At 44.9% G+C, this 24,277-nt stretch overlaps 1 protein-coding gene across 8 annotated transcripts in view; it reads left to right on the forward strand.

The window, feature by feature from the left end:
* Positions 1-24,277, forward strand: part of RREB1 (ras responsive element binding protein 1) — a 147,580-nt gene that overhangs the window by 63,226 nt on the left and 60,077 nt on the right. For all 8 annotated transcript variants that reach the window (XM_050789354.1, XM_050789352.1, XM_050789349.1 and 5 more), the window contains exons 2-6: positions 8,747-8,865; positions 13,407-13,530; positions 14,468-14,680; positions 19,981-20,070; positions 21,811-21,974. In XM_050789354.1, the coding sequence (XP_050645311.1) occupies positions 14,510-14,680; positions 19,981-20,070; positions 21,811-21,974 (425 nt within the window). In that variant the 5' untranslated portion in view covers positions 8,747-8,865; positions 13,407-13,530; positions 14,468-14,509. The remainder of the gene's footprint in view (positions 1-8,746; positions 8,866-13,406; positions 13,531-14,467; positions 14,681-19,980; positions 20,071-21,810; positions 21,975-24,277) is intronic.

A 24,277-nucleotide genomic window follows, 5' to 3' on the forward strand; every position in this document is an offset into this window, starting at 1 on the left:
CGTGTCAGGCTGAGCACAGTGGCTCACACCTGTGTTCGCAACACTTTGGGAGGCTGAGGCGGGAGGATCACTTGAGTTCAGGTGTTTGAGACCAGCCTGGCCAACACGGTGAAACCCCACCTTTACTAAAAATGCAAAATTAGCCAGGTGTGGTGGTGCACGCCTGTAATCCCAGCTACTCAGGACGCTGAGGCAGGAGAATCACTTGAACCCAGGAGGCAGAGGTTGCAGTGAGCCGAAATCACGCCACTGCACTTCAGCCTGGGTGACACAGTGAGACTCTGTCTGAGAAAAAAAAAAAAAAAAGATTCCCCATGTCATGTACTTTTTAAATTATGCTGTAATTGTTTATTCTTGCACATGCTTTTGGAATCTTAAGGTATTATGCAGAGAGGACAAGTGTTATGCAAAATAGATTGTCCCCTTAGAAGTGCGGAATCTGAAAGTCAGAAGAGTCTTCTAACCTGGTCTCCCACCCATTGCTGGACTGGGGTTTTTTGTTTGCTTTTTATTAACCTTCAAGCAGAGGTTACCTACCCTCTGCTTGAAGACTCCTGGGGACAGCGAGCTCATTACCTTATCTGGCCTCTATCCATCTGAGGGCTTAGTTCAAAACTCTGGTTTAAAGAATTGTGGCGCTCCAGAGTTGCTTGTTTGTGCCTCATTCCTTCCACGGTGGACCCGTGCAATGAGTGTGTCCGTCTTCCACACACCAGTCCTGTAGCTTTTGTAGCTAGCTCTTGTCTTCATTCTGTTAGCCATTTCCAGTTTTCCTCTTGACTTGGTTTCCCAGTCCTCTAGCTTGCTAATGACCCTTCTCTGAATGGTTTTTCAAAGACCCTTCTTGTGGTACAGTGGAAAGTACGAGATTTTTGGAGTCAGACAATCCCAGGCTAGACTCCTGGCTCTGCCCTTTAAAAGCTGTGCTATATCTAGCAAATAGCCTAATCATTACCTTCCAAGATTTGGGGGAGGATTAAATATATGTAAAGTGCCTAGCATATTTCTAGCATGGAGTTTGTGTCACAAGTACCAGTGCCCCAGTTTATCAGGGAAGGGGTGTCTGGAAAAAATAAAATTGGATGCACATTAGATTTCCAGTATACTCTGAGTTGAATCCCGTTTTCTGTTACTTACAGCAACATTCTTTTCTGTTTTCAAATTCCTCAACCAAGGTGGGTTAGGGAGGCCTCTCCCTCCCCTTTCTTGTACCTGATAAGCCAGGAGAGCAGATCTTAGGGTGGGACAGGGCAGGGGAGCTGCTCAACTTAATCCCCTGCAGAGTCATCTTTAACCTTGGCCCAGGAGACCCTGCCCTGCCCTAGGGGTAGGTGAGGGTGCCCTGTGGGCCCTCCATCCCTGTGGTCCAGCATGGGTGCTTCCTTATTAGAGCATAGCCCACCTTGGCCACCCAGAGTAGAGGATGATACACGTTTCTGCTAAGTTAGGCAACAAAGTGATGAAATACCAGGTCCTGGCAGGCAGGCTGAAAAACAATGTTTAGGAAAAGTCTGGCTTTTTTGGGGAAAGGGCCAGGGACTCAACTCTTCCCACAGCTGAGCGCCGAGGGCTGCTGTGTCCCCTCCCAGGGGAGCAGGGTGCTGTGTGACAAATGGCTGCCATTTAGCAGCTGTGTCTTGGCCTTGCAAATCTGGCAGTAGTTAGGTCCTGGCAGGAAGACTTGCTCCCTGGAGAAGAGCTACAAGAAGTGGAGTCAGCTTCTTCATGGTCCTCACGTACTAGCAGGAAAGCTTATCATTGCGACTGTGCCCCATTTCCTTCCCTTAAAGAAGCACAGAGCCTTGCAGAGAGGTGCAGGAAGAAGCATGGGGTACCACAGGATGGTTTTATCTGGCATTGTCCAGAGGATCTCCCCAGCTCTCCCATGGTTCGTGTTTTAAATACTCAATCTGACTGACATAGGTGAGTTTGGTGGGCAGGGACTCTGTCTTCCCAGTCGGCGTGTGCCTCCTGCTGAAGTTACATGTAATGTAGTAATTTAAATGTCCACGTGATTTTTAAGAGAAGCTGCTTCCTGCATGGAACCTATTACTCTGCACTAAGCTGCTCCCTCCTCCACACTTTACAAAATATGGAAGTTTTCCTTTACCTCAGAACAACCGACATTGCTTTTGAAAAGGAGCATCAGTAGCTTGTGTTATTTCTAATAAAATGCCCCAGGTCAAGACCAGCAGAGCATCTGAAACCTAGTCAGAGTAAGGAGCAGACACCCTGGCCTGTGAGAATGACCTCTGATTTTTCTTCCTCCACTCTCCGGTCCCATTAAGAGACGAACTGTAGTAGACAGTGAGCATTTTCTAAGGCTGTAAGAGGGAACCTCAGGGCTGCGTGTCTCCCCTTGAAGTTATCTCCCTAACTGTTCTCCCATCACCTGCCCCTTGTTGCTCACTCCTCACTGCCTGGGAGCAGCAGAGAGGCGAGGGAGAGTACCCGGGGCCACCAGGAATCCTGGCTGAAGGGCTCAGGTTTGGAGGTGATTCCACAACCCCCTCCAAGGAGCTTTTGGGGAGGTAGCACAGGCTTGGCAACTGCTATTTGCTGGAGAGAAGGCTTTTAGGGTCCAGGGCTGCTTGAAGGCCCAGGCCCATGTGGCTTTGCCAGCCATGCACTGCAGGCTGGCCTTGCCTGTCTGAAGCCTACCTCTGATGTGTTTTTGTTCCTGAGGAAGCCCTGCATAGATTCATTCCTCCCTATCCCTTATTTATTATTATTTTTTGTTGTGGTAGATAAAGCCAAAGTTAGAAATGGGGATCTTTGTCTCTGATCCAGGGCCTTGGTTTTTGCTCTGGAGGTGTATGATAAGCCAAGCAACTTCTCCCAAATCTTCACTAAAGGAAGGTTTTCAGGGAGATCCTGGGCTTCTTCATGAGCTGGTTCTCAGGGCTGGATGGAAGCCTCTAGAGAGCTGGTAACTCAGAAACTTACACTGCTGCACCAGCCCCCCAGAGGGTTTCTGACTCAGTAGGTCTGGGGTGGGACTGAGAATTTGCATTTCCAATAAAGGGCTGGATGCTTCTGCCCTTGGGGCTTGGTGGAGGGTCTGTAGTAGTTAATTTCTCCCTGCATTGTGTTGATGGATCTTCTCTGCAAGGTCAGCTCATCAGATAGGACTGGACTGTTCAGGATTCAGGCAGAGCCTACCTTGCTTGGCTGCTTCTAGAATACAAGGGTATAGAACGTGAAGTGTCCCATCACTTTGCAGAGCAAGCGTAGTGTTTCCGAACTCTTGCCCGCTGCAGCGAACCTTTCAGACTGAGGTGGAAGTCCAGTTTTGCCTCCTGCCAGGGAGAGGAAGGCAGAGGTGAAGGGGGAGGAGAGCACTCCTCCTTCCTGCCTTGACCGGGACGGAAATGGAAAGCCAGGTGCTGAGCATCTGGAAGGGCAGCAGTGATGCAGAGCGAGATTACTAGAAGTCAGAGAATGTGACTAAGGGAGCGCACCTGTGCTCTCCAGCCATGGGCCAGGAGTCACACACTTTTCCAGAAGAAATTTAACAGAGGTCAGAAACTGGATTTATTGCATTGTTCTACCACGCAGCAGCTCTAGGATCTTGGAGACGAGTGTTTGTTTCTCAGCCTTTGTTTTTATGGCTGTACAGTGGGAACAATCCTCATGGTTGTTGTTATGAGGATTAAATGAGACGATGCGTGTGGCACGTGGCGCTCAAAAATTGTTAGCCATGATTTTGATGGCACAATTAGAGGTAAGTGTGTCCTGGAATTTGGAACCAAGAGCCATGGGTCAGTGGGAGTCATGTGGAACATGGCCGTGAGGGATGAGGTCAGGAGAGGAGTGCAGGCAGATATTCTGGGGCAAGGAACTGAGCAGAGAGGGTAACCATGGGGACTGGTGTGCAACGGGGCCAGAAGGTAGACTGAGGCCAGAGCATGGAGACCACTGAATGGCAGGTTAAAGAGCCTGACGATTAGTCTTTTTGTTGTTGTTGTTGTTTTTGAGATAGAGTCTTGCCCTGTTCACCAGGCTTGAGTACGGTGGCATCATTCTAGCTCAGTGCAGCTTCGAACTCCTGGGCTCATGCAATCCTCCTGCCTCAGCCTCCCAAGTAGCTGGGACTGCAGGAGGGTGCTACTATACCTGCCTAATATTTGAATTTCTGGTAGAGATGTGGTTTCACTTCATTGCCCAAGCTGGTCTCAAACTCCTGGTCTTAAGTGATCTTCCCACTCGGCCTCCCAAAGTGGTGGGATTAGAGGCATGAGCCACTGTGCCTGGCTTGCTGTAGTCTTCAGAGGATGAGAGTATAAGAATGTTCTGGAGCTCAGAAGACACCCAAAGAGGAGGCTGACATATATCTTGGGTCCCAAGTTTGCTGCCCCCCTTCACCTCTGCACTTTTGTCTTGAATGTGCCAAGGGATACATCCCCCGCCCACCTCTTTTTTTTTTTCTTTATCAGAGATGGGTTTTGTGTTTCCCAGGCTGGTCTTGAACTCCTAACCTCAAGTGATTCTCCTGCCTCTCTGTCCCAAAGTGCTGGGATTATAGGCGTGAGCCACCACGCCCAGCTCCCCCCAATCTCTTAGGAGCCTCTTCTCACCCAGGAAGAGAAGATCGGAGTTGGCTGAAGCAGCTCCCGGTGCCCCATGGTGTAGGGGCCTGCTTAGATGCTGAGAGGTGCTGTGTGACACGCTAAGGCTCCTGTCTTACCAAAGCCTGTGCCAGCCACGGGTTGGCGGTGGCGGTGGCGGGGGGGTGACTTTCGTGGGTTGCCGCCCTATCCAAGGCATAGCCTGGACCCTAAGCCAAGAAACACATCAACTTTCTGGAACTCAAAGCCGTCATCACAGCTGTCTCAGCCTTCAGAGCACATGTGAGGTGGTGAGAAGAACTGTTTTGCCCTGAGCTTTGCAGGCAGAACAGGCATGGCCCTCGTGGAACATTTAGCCTGGTTTGATTCTGTCCCCAGCCTAGCCAAGACTCGGCCCGTCCTTCAAGAGATGCCTTTGCTATTTGTCAAGCTCCCTCCTGGCTCAGACCATTTTAGTGTCTGAACTGTGAACTCAAACTCTTAGCCTGTCCTGGGTTGGCCTGAACTGGTTAACTAGGCTCTTACACAGCATGCATCAGCCATCCTAAGTACTTGTGGGCATTGTGGAGGCTCTGCACTGCGCCCCTCCTGGTCAAGTGTTGTAAAACCCACTGCTCTGTCATCAGTGGGTACATTTTTTTTCAGGGCCTCAACCATCATCCTAGGCATCTAAACTTATTCCACATTTCCTGGGGGCCTTAGGTCAGAGTTTAGATTTCACTTCAAGAACCCTGAGGAGGCTAGGCGCGGTGGCTCATGCCTGTAATCCCAACACTTTGTGAAGCCAAGGTGGTTGGATCACCTTAGGTCAGGAGTTTGAGACCACCCTGGCAAACATGGCGAAACCCTGTCTCTATTAAAAATACAAAAATTAGCTGGGCATGGTGGTGCACGCCTGAGATATGAGAATCACTTGAACCCAGGAGGCGGAGGTTGCAGTGAGCCAAGATCACGTTACTGCACTCCATCCTGGATGACAGAATCAGACTATCTCAAAAACATGGGGGGAAAAAAAACACTTCAGGTTCTTGCCTATAATCCCAGCACTTTGGGAGGCTGAGATGGGTGGATCACTTGAGGCCAGGAGTTCAAGACCAGCCTGGGCAACATGGCGAAACCCTAAAAACCCAATTTTAGTCTCGACTAAAAATGCAAAAACTAAAGTTAGCCGGGCGTGGTGGCACACACGCCTGTAATCCCAGCTACCCGGGAGGCTTGAGGCACAAGAATCGCCTGAACCAGGGAGGCAGAGGTTGCAGATTGTGCCACTGCACTGCAGCCTTGGCGACAGAGTGAGACTACATCTCAAAAAAAAAAAAAAAAAAAAAAAAAAAGGAAAGAAACCCTCTGGTTTTTCAGAAGCTGGGATGCAGCCCTTATCTTTCATCTTTTCATTGCTATCTCCTTAGACCTGGAGACCTGCCCCTTAATCTTCTGTTTCTGGCTTTACATAGCATTGTCCCTTATCTCCCCGGGGGCTTGGGGGCTGGCCTTTCCCTCCCCCCACAGAGGGACTTCCGCCCTCTCTTAGTCCTCCTGCCTCCATTGGCTTTGCATAAATCTTGTGGGAGTGCAAATCCAGAAATTCAGCAGCCTCCACCAACAACCAGATCCAGCCTTTCTGTCACATTTCACCTACGGGAGTCATCTTTAGGGCGCTACTAGTCTTTCTTTTACTTTTTTTTTTTTTTTCCTGAGGCACTGTTGGTGGAGCTAAGGGGTATCTCAAAGTTTCTTCTAATAACTCTTTTGTACTTTTCCACTCTTCAAGCTCTGCAACTCCCTCAGGCCTAATAGAACCCAAAACAAACAGCCTAGTGAACTCTGGCTTTATATTGCAAGACATTCTCAATATTCAAATCATTTACACCCAAGGGCAAGGGGATGGGTGTTTCAAGGTCAAGACTCTCAGCCTAGCCCTCCTTGTTTAAAACCGTCCTCTCCCCCTTGCTATCCTGTGGCTTCCCGGAAGCTACTCGGTGGACCTTTTTTTGAGATGTCTTTTTAAAATGAAGGGAAATAAAATGGAATGAAGGGGAAGTAGCAGGTGTAAATTTTAATGAAAGTCTTAGCTATATGCTAGAAAGTTTTAATTTCAGACACTTGTTCTGATTCTGAAGTGTGTTTATTGTGTTTATGTGGTTTTTTTTGAGACGGATTCTTACTCTGTCGTCCAGGCTGGAGTGCAGAGGCGCAATCTCGGCTCACTGTAACCTCCGCCTCCCTGGTTCAAGTGATTCTCCTGCTTCAGTCTCCCAAGTAGCTGGGATTGCAGGCGTGCGCCATGATGTTCACCTAATTTTTGTATTTTTAGTAGAGATAGGGTTTTGCCATGTTGGCTAGGCTGGTCATGAACTCCTGACCTCAGGTGATCCACCTGCCTCAGCCTCCCTAAGTGCTGGGATTGTAGACGTGAGCCACCGCGCCTGGCCTATTTATTTTTTTAAAATTTTTGTTATATCTTTTTATTTTGAAGTGTGTTTTTATTAATTATGAGTAAAACTATGGCTCATGCTATTTATTTGAAGATCTTGGCAGTTTCTAGAAAAAAACCAAATGGCTATTCCTATCCGGGCTTTGTTCCTAGTAAAATTTATCATTAATTAAAATATGAAAAAAGAACAATAACTTTGCTTTAAAAAAAAAAAGGCAATATTTAATTTCACCTTAGATGGGTGAAGATAGTCTGAAAGGATGTTTGTGCATTTCTGAAAACTCCATGGGTATTTTTAATAAAATGGACTTGATTCATAGTTTACAAGATGGCAGGTCATATATCACGCAAAACAGGGATTCTTACCCTGCTGTCCCTGGGTGGGTTTCTAGGGTCCCTGACCCTCCTGGTACTGAATGAAAATGTTGAGTATAGAGTATGTGCATTTTTTCAGTGGGGTGGGGGGCATAATGTTCAGTTTGAGGGTCTCTCCCCTTCTGTGGGACAGGGTCCGCCCCTGTGGGTTAGTACTGAGGTTCATGGTGACAGCTGTGTGGCACAGATGGGCAGCTTGTCTCTAGAAGCTCCAGAAGGGAAATAAAAGTGAGAAAATATGCCAAGCAGTTGTTTCTTCCCCGGCGTTGTCCGTGTGGGGTTTATTTTACCTCTGAGTTTCCTCCCAGTTTTGTGCTCTTCACCTTAGCTGAGGGAGGCTGTGTTGAGAGCAGAGAATGTGGCCACATGCTGTAGCTCTGGGAAATGCTGCATTCCAATTTTCTCCCAGCACAGGGCTTTGAAGCCCTTGACACCCCAGAGCAGACTTGCTCAAACTTTTGAAGGGCACGTGTAATTTGAGACGGTTTCTGCATCTTCCCTACAGAAGGAGAAGGTCTGCATTTGGTCCTATTTGACGTGTGTTAGCAACACTTTCTTCTCACACCTGCAAGAGGATGTAATCATCTCTCCTCTACTTTAAGGCACTGTTCAGTTGTATATTTCTTATTATTTATTTTTTGAGACAAAGTCTGGCTCTGTTGCCCAGGCTGGAGTGCAGTGGTGCAATCTCAGCTCACTGCGACCTCTGCCTCCTGGGCTGAAGCCATCCTACCACCTCAGCTCCAGAGTAGCTGGGACCACAGGCACTGCCACCACACCCAGCCAATGTTTGTGTTTTTTATAGAGACAGGGTTTCACCATGTTGCCCAGGCTGGTCTCGAACTCCTGAGCTAAATGATCTGCCCAGTTTTGGCCTCCCAAAGTGCTGGGATTACAGGCATGAGCCATTGCTAGTTGTATATTTCTTAATTTCTTCGACTGTCTTTTTTTTTCCCCCCTCTGTTTCTGATAGTACTAATTGCTGCCTTGCTTTTCTCTTCTTGTTAAACTGGCAGTCTGTAGGTATCTGCTGTGAACATGCCATTAGGATGCACGAAGCTCCACCTCCACCGGGGAGCCAGTGGTCCGAGCCATTCTCACATTATGCTGCCCTTGACATTGCTGGAATGTGACTGGGGGAGAGGGGTGTCCTTGTCTGTTCAAGGCACACTCAGCTCCAAGCTCTTACTTGGATGTTGATGGGACAACTCTGGATGGAATCAGCCTGGCTCCTGGCAGCTGGCTTGTAATCGCAGGCAAGGGATGGGAAATGTTTTCTAGTCCTAATTTGTGACTCCCGGTGATGTTGAGCAGAGGACCATTTCTGGTCTTAATCCTCTTTTAACATCATCTTTTCTTGTTTTTGTAGGTTGCTCCGACTGTGTGCTCCAGGAGTGGTGGCTCTGAGGTGTGACCCTGCCCACCTTTGGGCCCAGCCAGGTTCAGCCCCCCAGTAAGGAGGGCAGCTTGATAACACAAAGAAAACAGGTTAGTGAAGTGGTTTTGACTCTTAGTGAGTCACAATAATGCTGAACGTCGAGTCTTCCCATGCTCTCCCCTCCTACCCTCCCCACTTCCCTTTTAATTGTCGTCCCCCTTTCCAGGTCCTCCTGAGGCTTTGGTGCAAAATCATGTTGAAATTGTAACTAGGCCAGGCACGGTGGCTGACACCTATAATTCCAGGACTTTAGGAGGCTGAGGCGGGCAGATCACTTGAGGCCAGGCATTTGAGAACAGCCTGGCCAACATGGCAAAACCCCATCTCTATTAAAAATACAAAAAATTAGCCAGGCGTGGTGGCGTGTGCCTGAAATCCCAGCTACTCAGGAGACTGAGGCATGAGAATCGCTTGAACCTGGGAGGCAGAGGTTGCGGTGAGCTGAGATAGTGCCACTGCACTACAACGTGGTCAATAGAGTGAGACTATCTCACAAAAAAAAAAAAAAAAAGGAAAGAAATTATAACTATAACTTGTTAGTTCTTGATCTGATGGGCCTGAAATGTGGGATGAGAAAGGGTGCCAAGGGTTTGTCTCAGGAAGCAACACTTTGGACATCTCATTTTTTTTTTTTTTTCTTTTCTCTCCCTCTCTCCCCTCCAAATCCAGACCATGTGTGTTAAAAACTGGAACACCAGGTTCATCTGCTTGGTAATGTTGATCATATCTATGACTTGGGAACTTCATCTGGCTTCCCAGTGCTTTCTGATTCCAGTTGGAAGAGATTATATTAGAATATAACCAGTGATACTTATTTTTAAGAGACAGGGTCTCACTCTGTCGCCCAGGCTGGAATGCAATGGTGTGATCATTGCTCACTGCAGCTTTGACTCCTGGGCTCCTGTGATCTTCCCACTTGGCCTCCCAAGTATCTGGGACTATATGACACATGCTGCCACACCCGGCTTCTCTTCCCCCACCCTTTCCCCCCTCCCTTCCCTTCTCTTCTCTTCTCTTCTCTCTTCTTTCTGTCTTCCTTTCTTTCTTTCTTTCTTTCTTTCTTTCTTTCTTTCTTTCTTTTTTCTTTCTTTCTTTCTTTCTTTCTTTCTTTTCTTTCTTTCTTTTCTTTCTTTCTTTCTTTCTTTCTTTCTGTCTGTCTTTCTGTCTGTCTTTCTTGTCTCTCTTGTCTTTCTTGATGGAGTCCTGCTCTGTCACCCAGGCTGGAGTGTAATGGGGCTATCTCAGCTCACTGCAACCTCTGCCTCCTGGGTTCAAGCGATTCTCCTATCTCAGTCTCCTGAGTAGCTGGGATTACAGGCATGTGCCACTACGCCCGGCTAATTTTTGTAGTTTTAGTAGAGATGGGGTTTTGCCATGTTAGCCAGGCTGATCTCGAACTCCTGACCTTAGGTGATCTGCCCGCCCTGGCCTCCCAAAGTGCTGGGATTACAGGTGTGAGCCACTGTGCCCGCCCCCGGCTGATTTTTATTTTGTATAGATGGGGTCTTGCTGTGTTTCCTAGGCTTGTCTCAAATTCCTGGGCTCAAGCCATCCTCCCACCTCAGCCTTCCAAAGTGCTGGGATTACAGGTGTGAGCCACCACACCTGGCCTTATTTTATAATAATAACATATATTATTATTAATACTGGGGTGATGTCAGAGAGAAGAAATGTTACAGAGGAAAGAATGAAAAGTCTAGGATTGTAAATATCCAGAAAGAAAAAAATGCTTCGTGAATAGACCATAAAAATGTTAGAAATGATCTTTTATTCCCTGAGATTGAGTATCAGAGGGTTTAGGTTGCTTAGTTGGGCTATTGTTCGAAAATTGTCCAGGATGTGGTTATAGGGTAGATAGGACCAACTAATACTGGCCAGCTTGCTCTGGTTAGATGATCATGTAGAAGAGCCCACATGTTATGGTGGGTTTTTTCCAACATAGAACAATAAGCTCCATTGTGCCGTGCAGCATCTTCTTCCCCTTCTGCCCTGCTCTGTGGTCCTGAAGGAAGAACTCAAATAGAAGACATAAGAACAAACTGAAGTACAATCTTGTCACAGCCCAAGGGGCTGGTTGTTGGTTGCTTCTGGAACAAATTCTCAGGGATGAGGCCAGTGACTCTTTTCTTTCTTTCAAACAGTGTAGCTGGGAGTTTCATTTTATTAATTACGCTTTCAGATTAGAGATGAGTCTCTATTTTTTAATTGCTATTTACTTAAAACAGGAAAAGGAAGTAAATGTAAGTGATCTCGGTGTCATCAGTGGTTAGTGTCACACTTTATACTTTATCCCCAAGGAAGAAATACATTTAGCAAATATTTTCCTGCCCAGACAAAATGGGAAACAACGAGGCTCTTCTCCTTTTCAAGTGGGATAAGCTTTTGCAATTTTCAGCCCTTACATTGATTGACTATACTGACTGTTGCTAGGCTTTCTGTATTTAAGACACTTAGGTAGTTTGCAAGAATGTATCTTTGATAACATGACTGAGAATAATTCTTACTGGCAATTTGGCTCTGTTTAGTGAATATGTTTTTGTCAGTTTACTTATTATTTCCCTCCTCTCCAGTTTCTTCCCTTATTCAATGATATAATTAGAATTTTTTTTTAATAACTTACAATTTTACATTTAGTCTTAAAGGTGTTTAACCTGTTCCCAGACTTGAGCAAACTCTACCACATTTTTCTTTTCTTTTTCTACACAGACACACACACACACACACACACACACACATAGATTTTGTTGTTTGTTTGTTTGTTTTTGCTTTTACAATTTGAGATGGGGTCTTGCTGTTTTGCCTAGGCTGGACTTGAACTCCTGGGCTCAAGCAATCCTTCCGCCTTAGCCTCTGAAGTAGCTGGGAGTAGCCCTCTTTTCTAAATGTAGTAATGTGACAAAAGCAAGATAATCTTCAAAACTCATAGTATAAATTGGTGGAAAGTTTGTAACAATTACAGGAAAGATAGATTTCTAGTTAGTTATGTTATAATTTTCTGTACCTTAAAATTATGAGGGAGATACACGTATTTAAAAGAAGGAGGTGAATTCAGTATTGAAGGTATCCATTTATGAATCAAGTACGTAATTACGTGATTGATTACAAAAACTCTAGGAAACTGATGACTCTCTTTTTAGTAGTCCATTAAGAAAAAAGTATGTGTACACACTCGTGTGCACTTTGTGTCTACATGTTTTTTCCCTATAGAGAAATTGCCCAAAGTAAACCTTCAAAGACAGTTAAAAACAGGAAGTTTGAAGCACAGTTCTTTTTTTTTTTTTTTTTTTTTTTTAAATTTTTAAAAATCATCTGTAGAGATAGGGTCTTGCTGTGTTGCCTAGGCTGGTCTCGAACTCCTGGGCTCGAGTGATCCTCCCACCTTGGCCTCCCAAAGTGCTGAGATTACAGTTGTGAGCAACTGTGTCCGGCCTGAAGCACAATTCTTCATAAATTTAAGGGGTTTGCTGGCATGGGGAAAGGCCATGGAAAGATGAGAGTGTAGATTTTTTTTGGCTGTAGCTTTCCTCTCTTTATGGAGAAAGATGAGGGCAAAGAGGCTGGATCCACAGTCTCAAATTGTATGTTTCTGCAGTTAGTCCTTTTACCTACCAGTTGGAAAACCATTTGATTCACATTTTCAAAATGTCTGTTAACAAGGAAGGCACATCTTGTCTCTTTACAAGACAAATACTTTCCCTAAGATTCCCTTTTGCCCGTTTGGTAAGAATTTAGGCTGGTGCCGCACGTTTATAACTGCTCTGGGTGGTACCATTTCTCACATGCTGGGTCATATCCCCTAAAGTTGGAGGAGGAACCCATGAGAAATCATATTCTTTCTTGTGTTGTTCCTACACATTCTCTTTACAGCTGAGATGATGAGCTTGATCTTCAGCTGCTGTTGTGGACTTACATAATTTATTAGCACACAATGTGAGATAATAGGATATTAATATCCTACTACCTTATGGTAGGGCTTCAGCTAAAGAATATCCTCCTAGATAAAATGAGGGAAGTGTAGACTTCCTACCTACTGACTGGACCTGTAGCCATAATAGTTCTAGTTGCAAGGAACACACATGGCTTGAAGAAGTAAATTGTGACACGGCCATGGGCCATAGTTTTCCCTTTGGTCATTCTTTTCATGTCGCCAGGTTTCTTTTAGGTCTGTCCTGAGAGGGTCTAAACTCAGCCTTTAGTGAATGCCTGAACTGTTGTGTCTTTGGTTACTTTTAGGTGAAGGCATGAGATGAGTCAAGTGGAGGCTGAGCATTCTTGCAAAGGACTGAGGCACAGTGTGAAAGAAAATATAATGTATGGGTATAAATATGAGCTTCAGAAAGTGAAATTTTACTGCAGAGTCCTTTTGGCTGTTGGGAGTGTGCATAACAGGCAGTACTGTAGGGGTTAAGATAAGGTTGAGAAACAGCTACAGAATGTGGTTTTGGAAGAAAGAAAGGCAGACGTTGCCTCTCATTTGTACTCCTTGCAGTGTTGTGAATATAGTGGTCTAAGATTATAGCAAATAAATGATAACAGTTTTTTCTTCACTAAGTGAAAAGATGTTCACTTTGGACCTTTGCTTCCCTTCCAGTGTCAACGAGTACTACCGAGAGAAGAAGAAAAGAGGTCAACACAGACTCATTTTCTACTCCATGTGAATGATAGCTACAGCAGGGGGAAGTTTCATAGTCTATCAATTGGGTCAGAAAATGGAGGTAATCAGCAGTGTGGTGGGGGGGGGGTTCTTCTTTCCATTTTCTAGGGTATGTTACCTGCTTTATATATATATATATATTTTTTTTTTTTTTTTTTTTTGAGACGGAGTCTCGCTCTGTCGCCCAGCCCAGGCTGGAGTGCAGTGGCGCGATCTCGGCTCACTGCAAGCTCCGCCTCCCGGGTTCACGCCATTCTCCCGCCTCAGCCTCCCGAGTAGCGGGGACTACAGGCGCCCACAACCGCGCCCGGCTAATTTTTTGTATTTTTAGTAGAGATGGGGTTTCACCGTGGTCTCGATCTCCTGACCTTGTGATCCGCCCGCCTCGGCCTCCCAAAGTGCTGGGATTACAGGCGTGAGCCACCGCGCCCGGCTATATATATATTTTTAAGAAACAGGCTTTTATATGTCAGTTTGAAATTTGTAACTCTGATAGTGTTGGCTTCTCAAATCTCTTATAAAATTCAGGCTCCCCATCAAAATCACTGTATTGCAGCAGTGGAGTTTAATGAAACCCGATGTTTCTCATCACTAGTTTTAGGTCTAGAACATTTATGTAGTAGTAAATGAGTCTAGGTTCTTAGGAGGGTGCTGGCAGGGTGGTAGCTTTCTGGGCTTTGTAATTGTTAGCTTGGCCTTTCCCACTTCTGCCTAACCCAGATTAGGAAAGGTAAAGAAACCTGCCTCTCATGAGTTTGAGTCCTGTTGGTAGTGCACACTCAGAAAGGAAGCAAGGTTACTTAGTCCTTGGTGTGCCGAGACTTGGTTTAGATGAAAGCTTCCATCATTCTGGGAGTGAATGTGGCCTTTAACTGGAGAAAGACAGTGTTGGATGTTTTTGACCTGAGTTACAATTAGAGTAGCCATGGCCAGTGCCCCCTGGCAATGACAGAAGCCTAAACTTCCCCATGATCACATCAGCAATTTCCAATTTTCAGTTTTATGGCAGAGGCTTCTTAGAAGCTTAAACCCCTGTCCCAATGACGTCAAGTTCGCCCGTTGGCTTGGAAGGTTCAGACCTGTCTTCCATCAACACCATGATGTCGGCGGTCATGAGTGTAGGGAAGGTCACAGAGAATGGCGGGAGCCCCCAGGGCATCAAGTCCCCCTCGAAGCCTCCAGGACCAAATCGGATTGGCAGAAGGAACCAGGTAAGTGTTCACACCTGGTGGTGACCTCTGGTGGGTTCAATCCATGAGAATATTGGGAGATGTTTCCCAGTTTCCTATGATAAAACCTTGGAAGAATATGGAATAAAACGGGTATACCCAGAGGCCTTAATCATTTTTCAAGAGCAAAATTTTCATGACTTATGTTAGTTTCCTTTCGTGGAGAAAGTTTTCTTTGCTGTGGTGTCGATGTTGGTGGAAGTGCCCTTATTTTTGGCCCCACCATTGGATTTTAGCTCAAGCTTTCTTCACGTGATGGCCATGGCAGGGAATGTGACTGATTTCTCTGCTGTGCTGTGGTTTGTTTCCTCATTCACACAGCTGGCTATTTTTAAGTGTCTTCAGATTAGATAGCAAATAAGTACTGCCTGTGCTGGGGCTGCTGTTTAGCTTTCTATCCTTGAAAAAGCACAGAATTTGGCTTCAGATAATTGCACTTAAGATGCTGTTTAGTCATCTTGAATTTTCATTGGGCATCAGATCAGGAGAACACGGTAAAGTAAATAGGTGGAATTGAGAAGGGTTAATGCTATGAAAGTTAATGTCTTCTCTACTGGGAAATAAAATGAATCTTCAATGTACAAATGGGACATTTCCTTGAAAAGGTGTTGCTATCTTGGCAACATATTGTTGAACAGAGGGTAGGTGGAGGAAGGAGGCAGAGAGTGAATACTTCTCATTTCATCTCTGGATCCATGTAATACGAATTGACTTCCTTGTGTTTAAGTTTGGTTTAACTGATTTAATGAGGCTATACTAAATCCTTGGAGAGAAGGAGGTCTTGCATTTGTCTAGGAACCAGAGATGGATGAGAAAGCAAACCTGCTGGGCTTTTGTGAACTCATTTTCTTTTTTATAAATAATCCTACTGTGGCTGTCCTTATACAGAATTCTCTGAGTATTAATATGATGGTTTTCTATACATTCTTAGAAGTAGAGCCTTAATTAAAGCTTCTGATACAACTTTTCCTACAAGAAAAGTTGTACCAGCCCCAAACCCTGCCAGCGGTGTGGGGGAAGATGCGTTTCTCCACACCTTGCTGAGGGATGGGGACCTGGCAGAGGTCAGTGATGTTTTAGCATTGGAACATTGATTCCTTTCTCTCTTCTTTTTTCCTTTTCTCCTCGTGCCTCTCTTCCTATGGGTGCCTGAGAAAATACTCAGCCTGTATGACTGTGGCCTGAGTCGAGAAGGAGCGCTAGCTCTGAGAAGAAAAGGTTTATTTCCACTGTCATGTGACTGTCCATCTATCCATCTCTCCATCCATCAACCCATTGGACAATATGTACCCAGTTCCTATATCCAGCTAGCTGCTGTACCAGGTGCCAGGCATTTGGGGAAGAATAAGACAGACAAGGTTGTCGTCCTCATCCTTCTGCTCTACCAGGAACAAGTGAAGTAATAGGAAGAGCTTTTCCTCAAATAGCTCCAAGTTGTCCCAAGTCCAGCCTCCAGATCAGAGACCGTGGTTAGGGCCCTGGAGGATGCCCACAGCACCCCCCATGTTTGCATGCTAACTGGAGGCTGTCTCTTCAGGTGTGAGGAGGCAATTGTGCAGGTGGGGCAGGGCCGCCTTTCATCCCCCTCCCTTCTTCTCCAGGGATCTGGTATCCTGAGTTTGCTTTTGAAATGGAGGTTCTGGCTAGAGGTAGCCTGGTAAATATAGTTCTTAATCCAAAAGACAAAAGTCAGTGGGGAGAGAGTATGGGGAAGAAGGAAGCAGACTCCTTACCTGTGGACTAGACAGGGAGGGCTGAGAGAGGGAGCCCGGGGAAAGTCCCATCGATGTGAGCTTAGAGTTCCAGGAGAGATTAGCCACAGCCGGATGCTGACATGGGTGCCAGATTGTTTCATTATGGAATGGTTCGTTATCACATTAGCTGCTAATTTTATCTTTCAACTCAGGAGGTGTGCTCCTTCCACCAGCATGACTGCAATAACTGGATTCAAAATTCTCCATTAGGGTGCTGGGCGTGGTGTCATGTCTCTAATCCCTGCTACTTGGGAGGCGGAGGTGGGAAGATTGCTTGAGCCCAGGGGTTCAAGGCCAGCCTGGGCAATATTATGAGACCCCCATGTCTTATAAAAAACAAAAACAAAATTCTCCAGGAGGGCCTCTCTTCCAGTATCACAGTGCTTTCTTTTCTTGGAGGTTCATTTTATTATTATTATTTTTTTTTTTTAAATAGAGACAGAATCTCTATTTTTCACCAGAGCATGGTTGATTCCTAGTTTCACAAACTATACAGCTAATGTGTGTAAGCTGCCTTAATTACTGTGATATCTGGCTTTGCTTATTTTTTTAAATTATAAAAAAACTTTTTGTAGAGACAAGGTTTCACTATGTTGCCCAGGCTGGTCTCAAACTCCTGGGCTTGAGCGATCCTCCCACCTCAGCCTCCCAAAGTGCTGGGATTACAGGTGTGAGCCACCATGCTTGACCTGGTTAGTTTTAAAAGGTTACATCTAGGTCTGTAGACCTCCTCCCAGGTAACTTGGATTTTGGGGACCTGTATGATGGCTGGCAGCAAAGCACTGCCAGCCTCAGAGGTTGGGGTGTCAGTTCATGAGTCACCCCAGAGTCAACACAAGTCAGCCCCACCAGCCACACGGTGTGCCTGCTGTCTATTGTAAGGTGAATGCAAGAGGATTTTTAAAAAACATTTGTCTCCCCATGGCTGGTCACTTGGAGGCCTTTAAAAAAAAAGTATTTACATCCTATTGGTGACTTAAAAAATTATATATATGTAAAATTGTCTATCTACTAATTTGACAACAATACCCCGGAGATGGAACTCATCCCCAACTTTTGGCCTGGCTGTGAGATATCCCTCCTTGTTAAATCTTATTTTGTTGCTGTTGCTTTCGTTTATCCCCACACCCCTGCCCCATGGGGGTCCTTGGCCAGCTCTACTCCGACTACAGTTGTAGAACTGGGCTGAGAAAGTATGACACCCCCTCCCCCCATTATACCTCAGAAAGAACTAGAAGTATGATAAATGAGTAAGAACGGGAATTTTTTTTCCCACTGTTTATAGGATGTTCATGTTTTGTAGAATCCATATTCTTAATTCCTTCTGAGAGTGAGAAAATGTGGAGCATACCTAATTCTCAGACCCAATTCCATAGATTAGAAAAAAGTTTTGGCCAGGCACGGTGGCTGATGCCTGTAATCCCAGCACTTGGGGAAACCGAGGCGGGTGGATCACCTGAGGTTGAGAGTTCAAGACCAGCCCGGCCAACATGGCAAAACCCTGTCTCTACTAAAAATACAAAAATTAGCCGGGCATGGTAGCACACACCTATAGTCCCAGCTACTTGGGAGGTTGAGGCAGGAGAATCGCTTGAACCCGGAAGGCGGAGGTTGCAGTGAGCCACAATCGTGCCACTGCACTCCACCCCGGGCAACAGAGAGAGACTCCATTTAAAAAAAAAAAAAAGTTCCTATTGCTCAGAATGAGACTTGTTTGTCTTTGAAGAGGAGTGAGAGAGAAGGTGGCTGTGAGCTAGACATCATCATGCCTTCATTCCACCTGTCTGGTTTATGGCGCCATTTGTTTTTATAGTCTTCAGGGTGACTTTTATTTTCATCATCTCTCATAAGCAACCACCAGAGTGTTTCCTTTCTGTGCCTTGGGGTTAATCGTTCTTTTGGTCAGACTTTTATATAGCATAGTGGTTTAGGGCATGGACTGTGGAGCAGCTGACCTGGGTTTTAATGCTATGCCTACCACTTAATAGTTCTCTGACTTGAGGCAGGTTACTCGCCTCTGTGTACCCCAGTTTCCTCGTTCAGAAAATGGGATCCGTAATAATGCTTGTCTATTAGTGGTTGTGAAAAAACCTGATGGTTCTGTGTAGAGTTGAGCACATGGTAAGTGCTCAATAATTGGTGTTATTTGCAAGGAGCAGAAACTCATTCAAATGAATGCAAGTAAAAAGAGGTCTATTGAAAGATGCCCGAGGATAGGAAATGACCCAGAGCCTAGACAGAGCATCCAGCCCTAGGGACAGTGCCCTCCATCCCATTGGGTTAGCACTGACATCTTCCACACTGCTTTCTCCTGACTTGAGCTTGCCCAGGTGCAAGCCTCCTTGGGTTCAGCTCTACCTCTCCATGAACTTTCAATTCAAGTGCTCATAATCACCCAACTTAGTAACTTAGCCATCCTCAAACCTGGGCACATGTCACCATCATCTGGGGAGCTTGTGAGACAAACAGATTTCTGGGGTTCTACTCCCCCCAACCCCAGTCTGCCAATGACTCTGATGTGGCATGTCCAGAATCTGGTTAAATGCATAGAAAAAGCCCCCCAGGTGATTCTGCTGATCTTGAGAAATCTCTTGAGCACCGCAACTCCAAATTACTGGGAGAGGCATCCAAGCCTAGGTCCAGTTAGTTTTGGGTATGTAGACAGGAACCCGTGGTGCTTAGGGACTGTGAGGGTGAGGAGGCAATGATGCACACAGCCTAGAACTCTGCATGAATTATTTGGAAAGAGGATCTGTAGCATAGGGTTAGTGAACGACACTGGCTTTTTCTTAAAAAGGCAAAACATACTGCTTGACCTGTGCATTCTGAGGGAACATAAAAGGAGCCCCCTCAGCAAGTAGTAAACTGGTTCTTTTGTCACCTTCTGTGGAAGTCTTCAATTTGGGTTGGCATTCCTATCAAAGTTGTCGTGATGAGGACAGCAATTTTCTGTGTGATGTTTTTGTTGATTATTTATGAGCAGCATTAAGCAGGTGCTAGCAGTGGGCAGAGGAATCACAGCATGCCCACTGGGTGCACAGCTAGGCACTGAGGGCTTCCCTCTCGGTAAGGTGGGCTCTTCTGTTGAGAACCTTATTATCTCTCATGTGTTCTTGGAGACCTTGAAACCTGTTGGAAGATAGCCCAGGTTGGGCTTGGGGAGAAATGTATTCTTTTCTAGCTCTTCCATGAGTCAGTGCTTAATTTTTCACCATCACGGATGATGAAGTGGTGTCTGTGTAATTAGAATGCTAGTATTTATTGAGTACTTACTATGATCCCAGCACTGTTCTAGTGTTTGGTGTGTGTTACTTTAACCTGCATCACAGCATGGTGTGGTACTGTTTTTCCCATCTTTCAAATGAGGAAACTGAGGCAGACAGAGCAGTGACTTGCACAAGCTCATACCTGGGCAGGTTCTGGAGCCCATGCTCTCAGCTACATAGACACAAGTGCTTATTACAGAAAGAAAAGGCACTCATTGACTGTGATTTGAAATTTATCTTCCCTTTTAATCTTTCTTTTTAGGAAACGAAAGAGGAGAAGTCTTCCTATAACTGCCCCCTGTGTGAGAAGATTTGCACTACCCAGCACCAGCTGACCATGCACATTCGCCAGGTAGACTCCCGCTGTTCTTTTTTTTTTTTTAAGTCAAGTGCAGTAGTGAGAAGAGGGGAAAGAGTAGAACAAGGAGTTAAACACTCACTGTGGGCAGTCAGTTGAGGTAACTCACGACCTTCGGACCAGCCTATTTTTGATTTAAATTATTCTTCCTAAACAGAGGGCAGGGTAATTGGATTTTAATGGATGAGTTGTAGCTGTGCCTAATTTAAATTTAGTATTTTAAATAATTTTGGGAGGTGGTTATGAAATGACTTTTATATGTGCATATTCCTGTGACAAAGTCCTAGGTCAATGCAGAATTCCTTTTTGGCTAGGTGCAGTGGCCCACGCTTGTAATCACAACATTTTGGGAGGCCCAGATGGGCGGATCACTTGAGGTCAGGCGTTTGAGACCAGCCTGGCCAACATGGTCCAGACCAACCTGTCTCTACCAAAAATGCAAAAATTAGCTGGGCATGGTGGCACACACCCGTAATCCCAGTTACTTGGGAGGCTGAGGCAGGAGAATCACTTGAAAACCCGGGAGCAGAGGTTGCAGTGACCCAAGATTGCGCCACTGCACTCCAGCCTGGGTGACAGACCAGGACTCTGTCTCATAATAAATAAATACATAAAATAAAATAAAATAGAATCACCCTTTTTTTTTTTTTTGGTGAGACAGAGTCTTGCTCTGTCACCGAGGCTGGAGTGCAGTGGCATGATCTCGGCTCACTGCAACCTTTGCCTCCTGGGTTCAAATGATTCTCCTGCCTTAGCTTCCCAAGTAGCTGGGATTACAGGCACCTGCCACCACCCCCAGCCAATTTTTTAAAATTTTTAGTAGAGATGTCGTTTCGCCACATTGGCCAGGCTGGTCTCAAACTCCTGACCTCGTGATCTGCCTGCCTTGGCCTCCCAAAGTGCTGGGATTACAGGCGTGAGCCACAGCGCCCGGCCTAAAATCCCCTTTTAAATTTGAACAAACATCAAGTTAAAGGACCTTTCGTTGTATGTTGCTTGTCGGTATGAACCAAATCCCTTACAGCATAATGAGATCATAGCTGCAACCCTGTTCCTTAGTGTAAATGTACATCACACAGAAGGAAATCTACTCAGCTTGGGGTCTTTTTTTGCTTTTCTCCTTTATTATAAGATTTATCCTCCTTCTTCTGCTATGGCCAATTCATGACAAAATGTTGATGAGTGTAGAACAGTGAAGGATTGATGACCTAGTATAATCATGACATAGTACTGAATAACATCAGGTCACTAAAGTGACTGGGGTTTGAATAGAAATGTTCCTTTTTACCGTCTTTCAGAGGCCGAAACCGCCCTGTGCAGGTTTCAGTTCTCTTTCTCTGACGGCAGGCCTGAGTCATCAAATTTGAAGACGGGACATCGACTCTTTTAATGGGAGGACATATTTCCTTCGCTGTTGAGAGTCCTTCGGCTCATAGGAGTTAATATATGTGGTCAGTGAATCTGTATGTGATTCAAAGAAAGACCTGGGAAGGCTCTTCTGAGCCTTTCAGTAGAAATAGTTTTCAAAACAATGCGGGAATGGAGGAAGATCATACAAAATATTTGTTTGCCTGTTTTCCTGATACATTGTACCCCTTCAAGAAGATACTTAAAATGAAAGAGAAACACATAGCCAAGAAAGTTCATTGGTTTTTTAATAAAGCTCTGGATCTGCATTTCCTAAGAGCTGAGCTTTTGATGCACTGTGACCGCTGTGATCATTGCTTTCTGCAGCACAACACAGACACTGGAGGAGCCGACCACTCATGCAGCATCTGCGGGAAGTCACTGAGCTCGGCCAGCTCCCTCGATCGCCACATGCTGGTGCACTCTGGCGAGAGGCCTTACAAGTGCACTGTGTGTGGCCAATCATTTACCACCAATGGGAACATGCACAGGTGGGTGAGGGTGCCCTTTGCTTGGGGGGTTGGCTGGTACCTGGAGGTTGGCAGGCAGGACAGTGGCCTCTGAGCCTTCAGAAGACTTGCCTAAAGATACAGAGAGTTCTGGAACTGTGTCCGTTGTATGGAAAAACCAGAGATGCACACTATCTCTGGGGTATTCGAGGTGTCGGATCATGGGAAACGGAAGTACCTTGGCAAGGTCTGTGGCCCTTCAGAGTTCTTCAGGATAAAACACAGTCGTTTCCCCTCTGCCAGTTGGAGTTTGTTTGGGTGCAGATTATCACATGTAAAAGAAGAGCCCTCCAAGAGTAGCATCCATGTAACCCTGCCATGTAAAAAATACTTGCATATGCCTACCAGATTCCTCACAGACGTTTTCGTTGCAAAAATCAAAACGTCTGGGACCTTTTAATAAATAGTGAAGTGGCCTGGTCCTGGAGCTTCAGGATAAGATAGGATAAAATTAAGAAAAAGAAAGTCTGATGAACGTCAGGACATTACTTCCTGAGAGAGAAAGATGCTCACTCAGGTGGGAGACAGTAGAGTGGTGGACATATTAAAATTGGGGTGAACCTATGGAAAATAGTTTATAGGCTGATCGTACATGTTTTGAGGGATTTACTCTTCCATATTCCTGTCTAGTCCTTATTCTGCTTTCTTTTAAAAAAGTTGAGTCACATTTGTTACATGTTTATTTCAAAAGAAAACTTTATATAATTACTATAAAATGGATATGCTAGTTATATTTGGTTATATAAACACTAAAATGAGATGGGCCAGTTTATTATACATGCACATGGGACATACTGATACAGCAGTTAAGTTTCTTGATTTGGAAACTAGGCACCTGAATTCAGGTCTCAGCTGCTACTTGTAAATTTTCTATCCTCAAGCAAGTTACTTAACCTCTTTGTACTCCAGTTTCTCATCTTTAAAAAAAAGATTTTTTTGTTTAATTATTTTCTTTCATGCTATTTTGACCCCCCAAAAACGAGATTTTTAATCATATCTACTTCATTGGATAAGGATGAGGATTAGGTGATAATTAGTTTAGCGTACAGTTCCTAGCACAAACTAAGCACTCGATGTTATTTATTATTATTTGCATTTCTAAGTAATGCTGCAATAATTTAAAGCCTGTGTATATCTCAGTCTAAACTCTTAGAAGTGAGGTAGAGTATGACTTCATGAAAAGTAGGAATATATTAAGAATTTACAAAGTGTTTTGCTTTTTTGTTTTCTCATAAATTTCAGTCCTGATGGGTTATTCTCTTTGCCCCTCCTGTCTTGGGAGTGTTTTCGGGTATAAAGGAATTGAATAGTGTCACTATTTTACAATACAATATTTTGCATTTTAGCTTTTTATTTTTTTTACCACCGTGTTGGCCTGTTGGTATCATTTATTTTTGCTTTGCGTTTAGGTCTGCTCGTTCTACACCCCACACGCCCAAAAAGTCCTTTGTTCTTTACATATTTGCCCTTCTCAGAATCTGGTCCTAGAGGTATTGCCTGTTCCCCTCTTGGGGATTCCTTCACTTTTTCCTACTGAGCCCCTGCTCAGTGGAACTCCCCATGGGCCAGCTCCAAGTTGGCAGGGGCAGTGGGCACACTGATGAAGAGGACCCTCCTAGTGGCGTTTTGGCCCTAACCGCTGACCGCTGTGATCCTCCATGAGACATCTCTTGATAGTAGGCCCAATCACTCCTGATTCGGAAAATTTCCATTTTGAGACATGATTGAAATAAACACAGCTATAAAAGGCATAGTTATTGTCTTCTACAATAACCTGTGTGGCAGTGTGTTTTACAAATAAATAATCGTTGCTGAAGCTATGGTGCTCTGGGTGTCATATCTGTATTACATGAATACATATCTGTATTCACTTTTCATTTGTTTTTTTTTTTACATCTTACGGTATAATTCATACATCATACGTTATACCATGTAAAGCGTGTACTTCAGTGGGCTTCAGATTCTTTTTTATTGTTAAATAATAGTTCATTGTAGAAATATGATACCACATTTTAGTTATCCCTTCATCAGTTGATGGACATTTAAGTTGTTTCAACTTTTTGGTTATTATGAACAAAGCTGCTGTTGACATTGTTGTACAACATTTGGTATGGGCCTGTGTTTTTGTATTTCTTCGTAGACACTTAGGAATGAAATTGCTGGGTCATATGGTAAATCCATGTTTAAGTCGAGGAATTGCTAAACTGTTGTTAAAAGTTCCAATCTGGGGGTATTGCCATTATAACAATACTAACTTGATCCATGAACTTGGGATGTTTTCCCAT

This window comes from Macaca thibetana, chromosome 4 (genome assembly GCF_024542745.1).
Source record: "Macaca thibetana thibetana isolate TM-01 chromosome 4, ASM2454274v1, whole genome shotgun sequence".
NCBI classification, from domain to species: Eukaryota; Metazoa; Chordata; class Mammalia; order Primates; family Cercopithecidae; genus Macaca; species Macaca thibetana.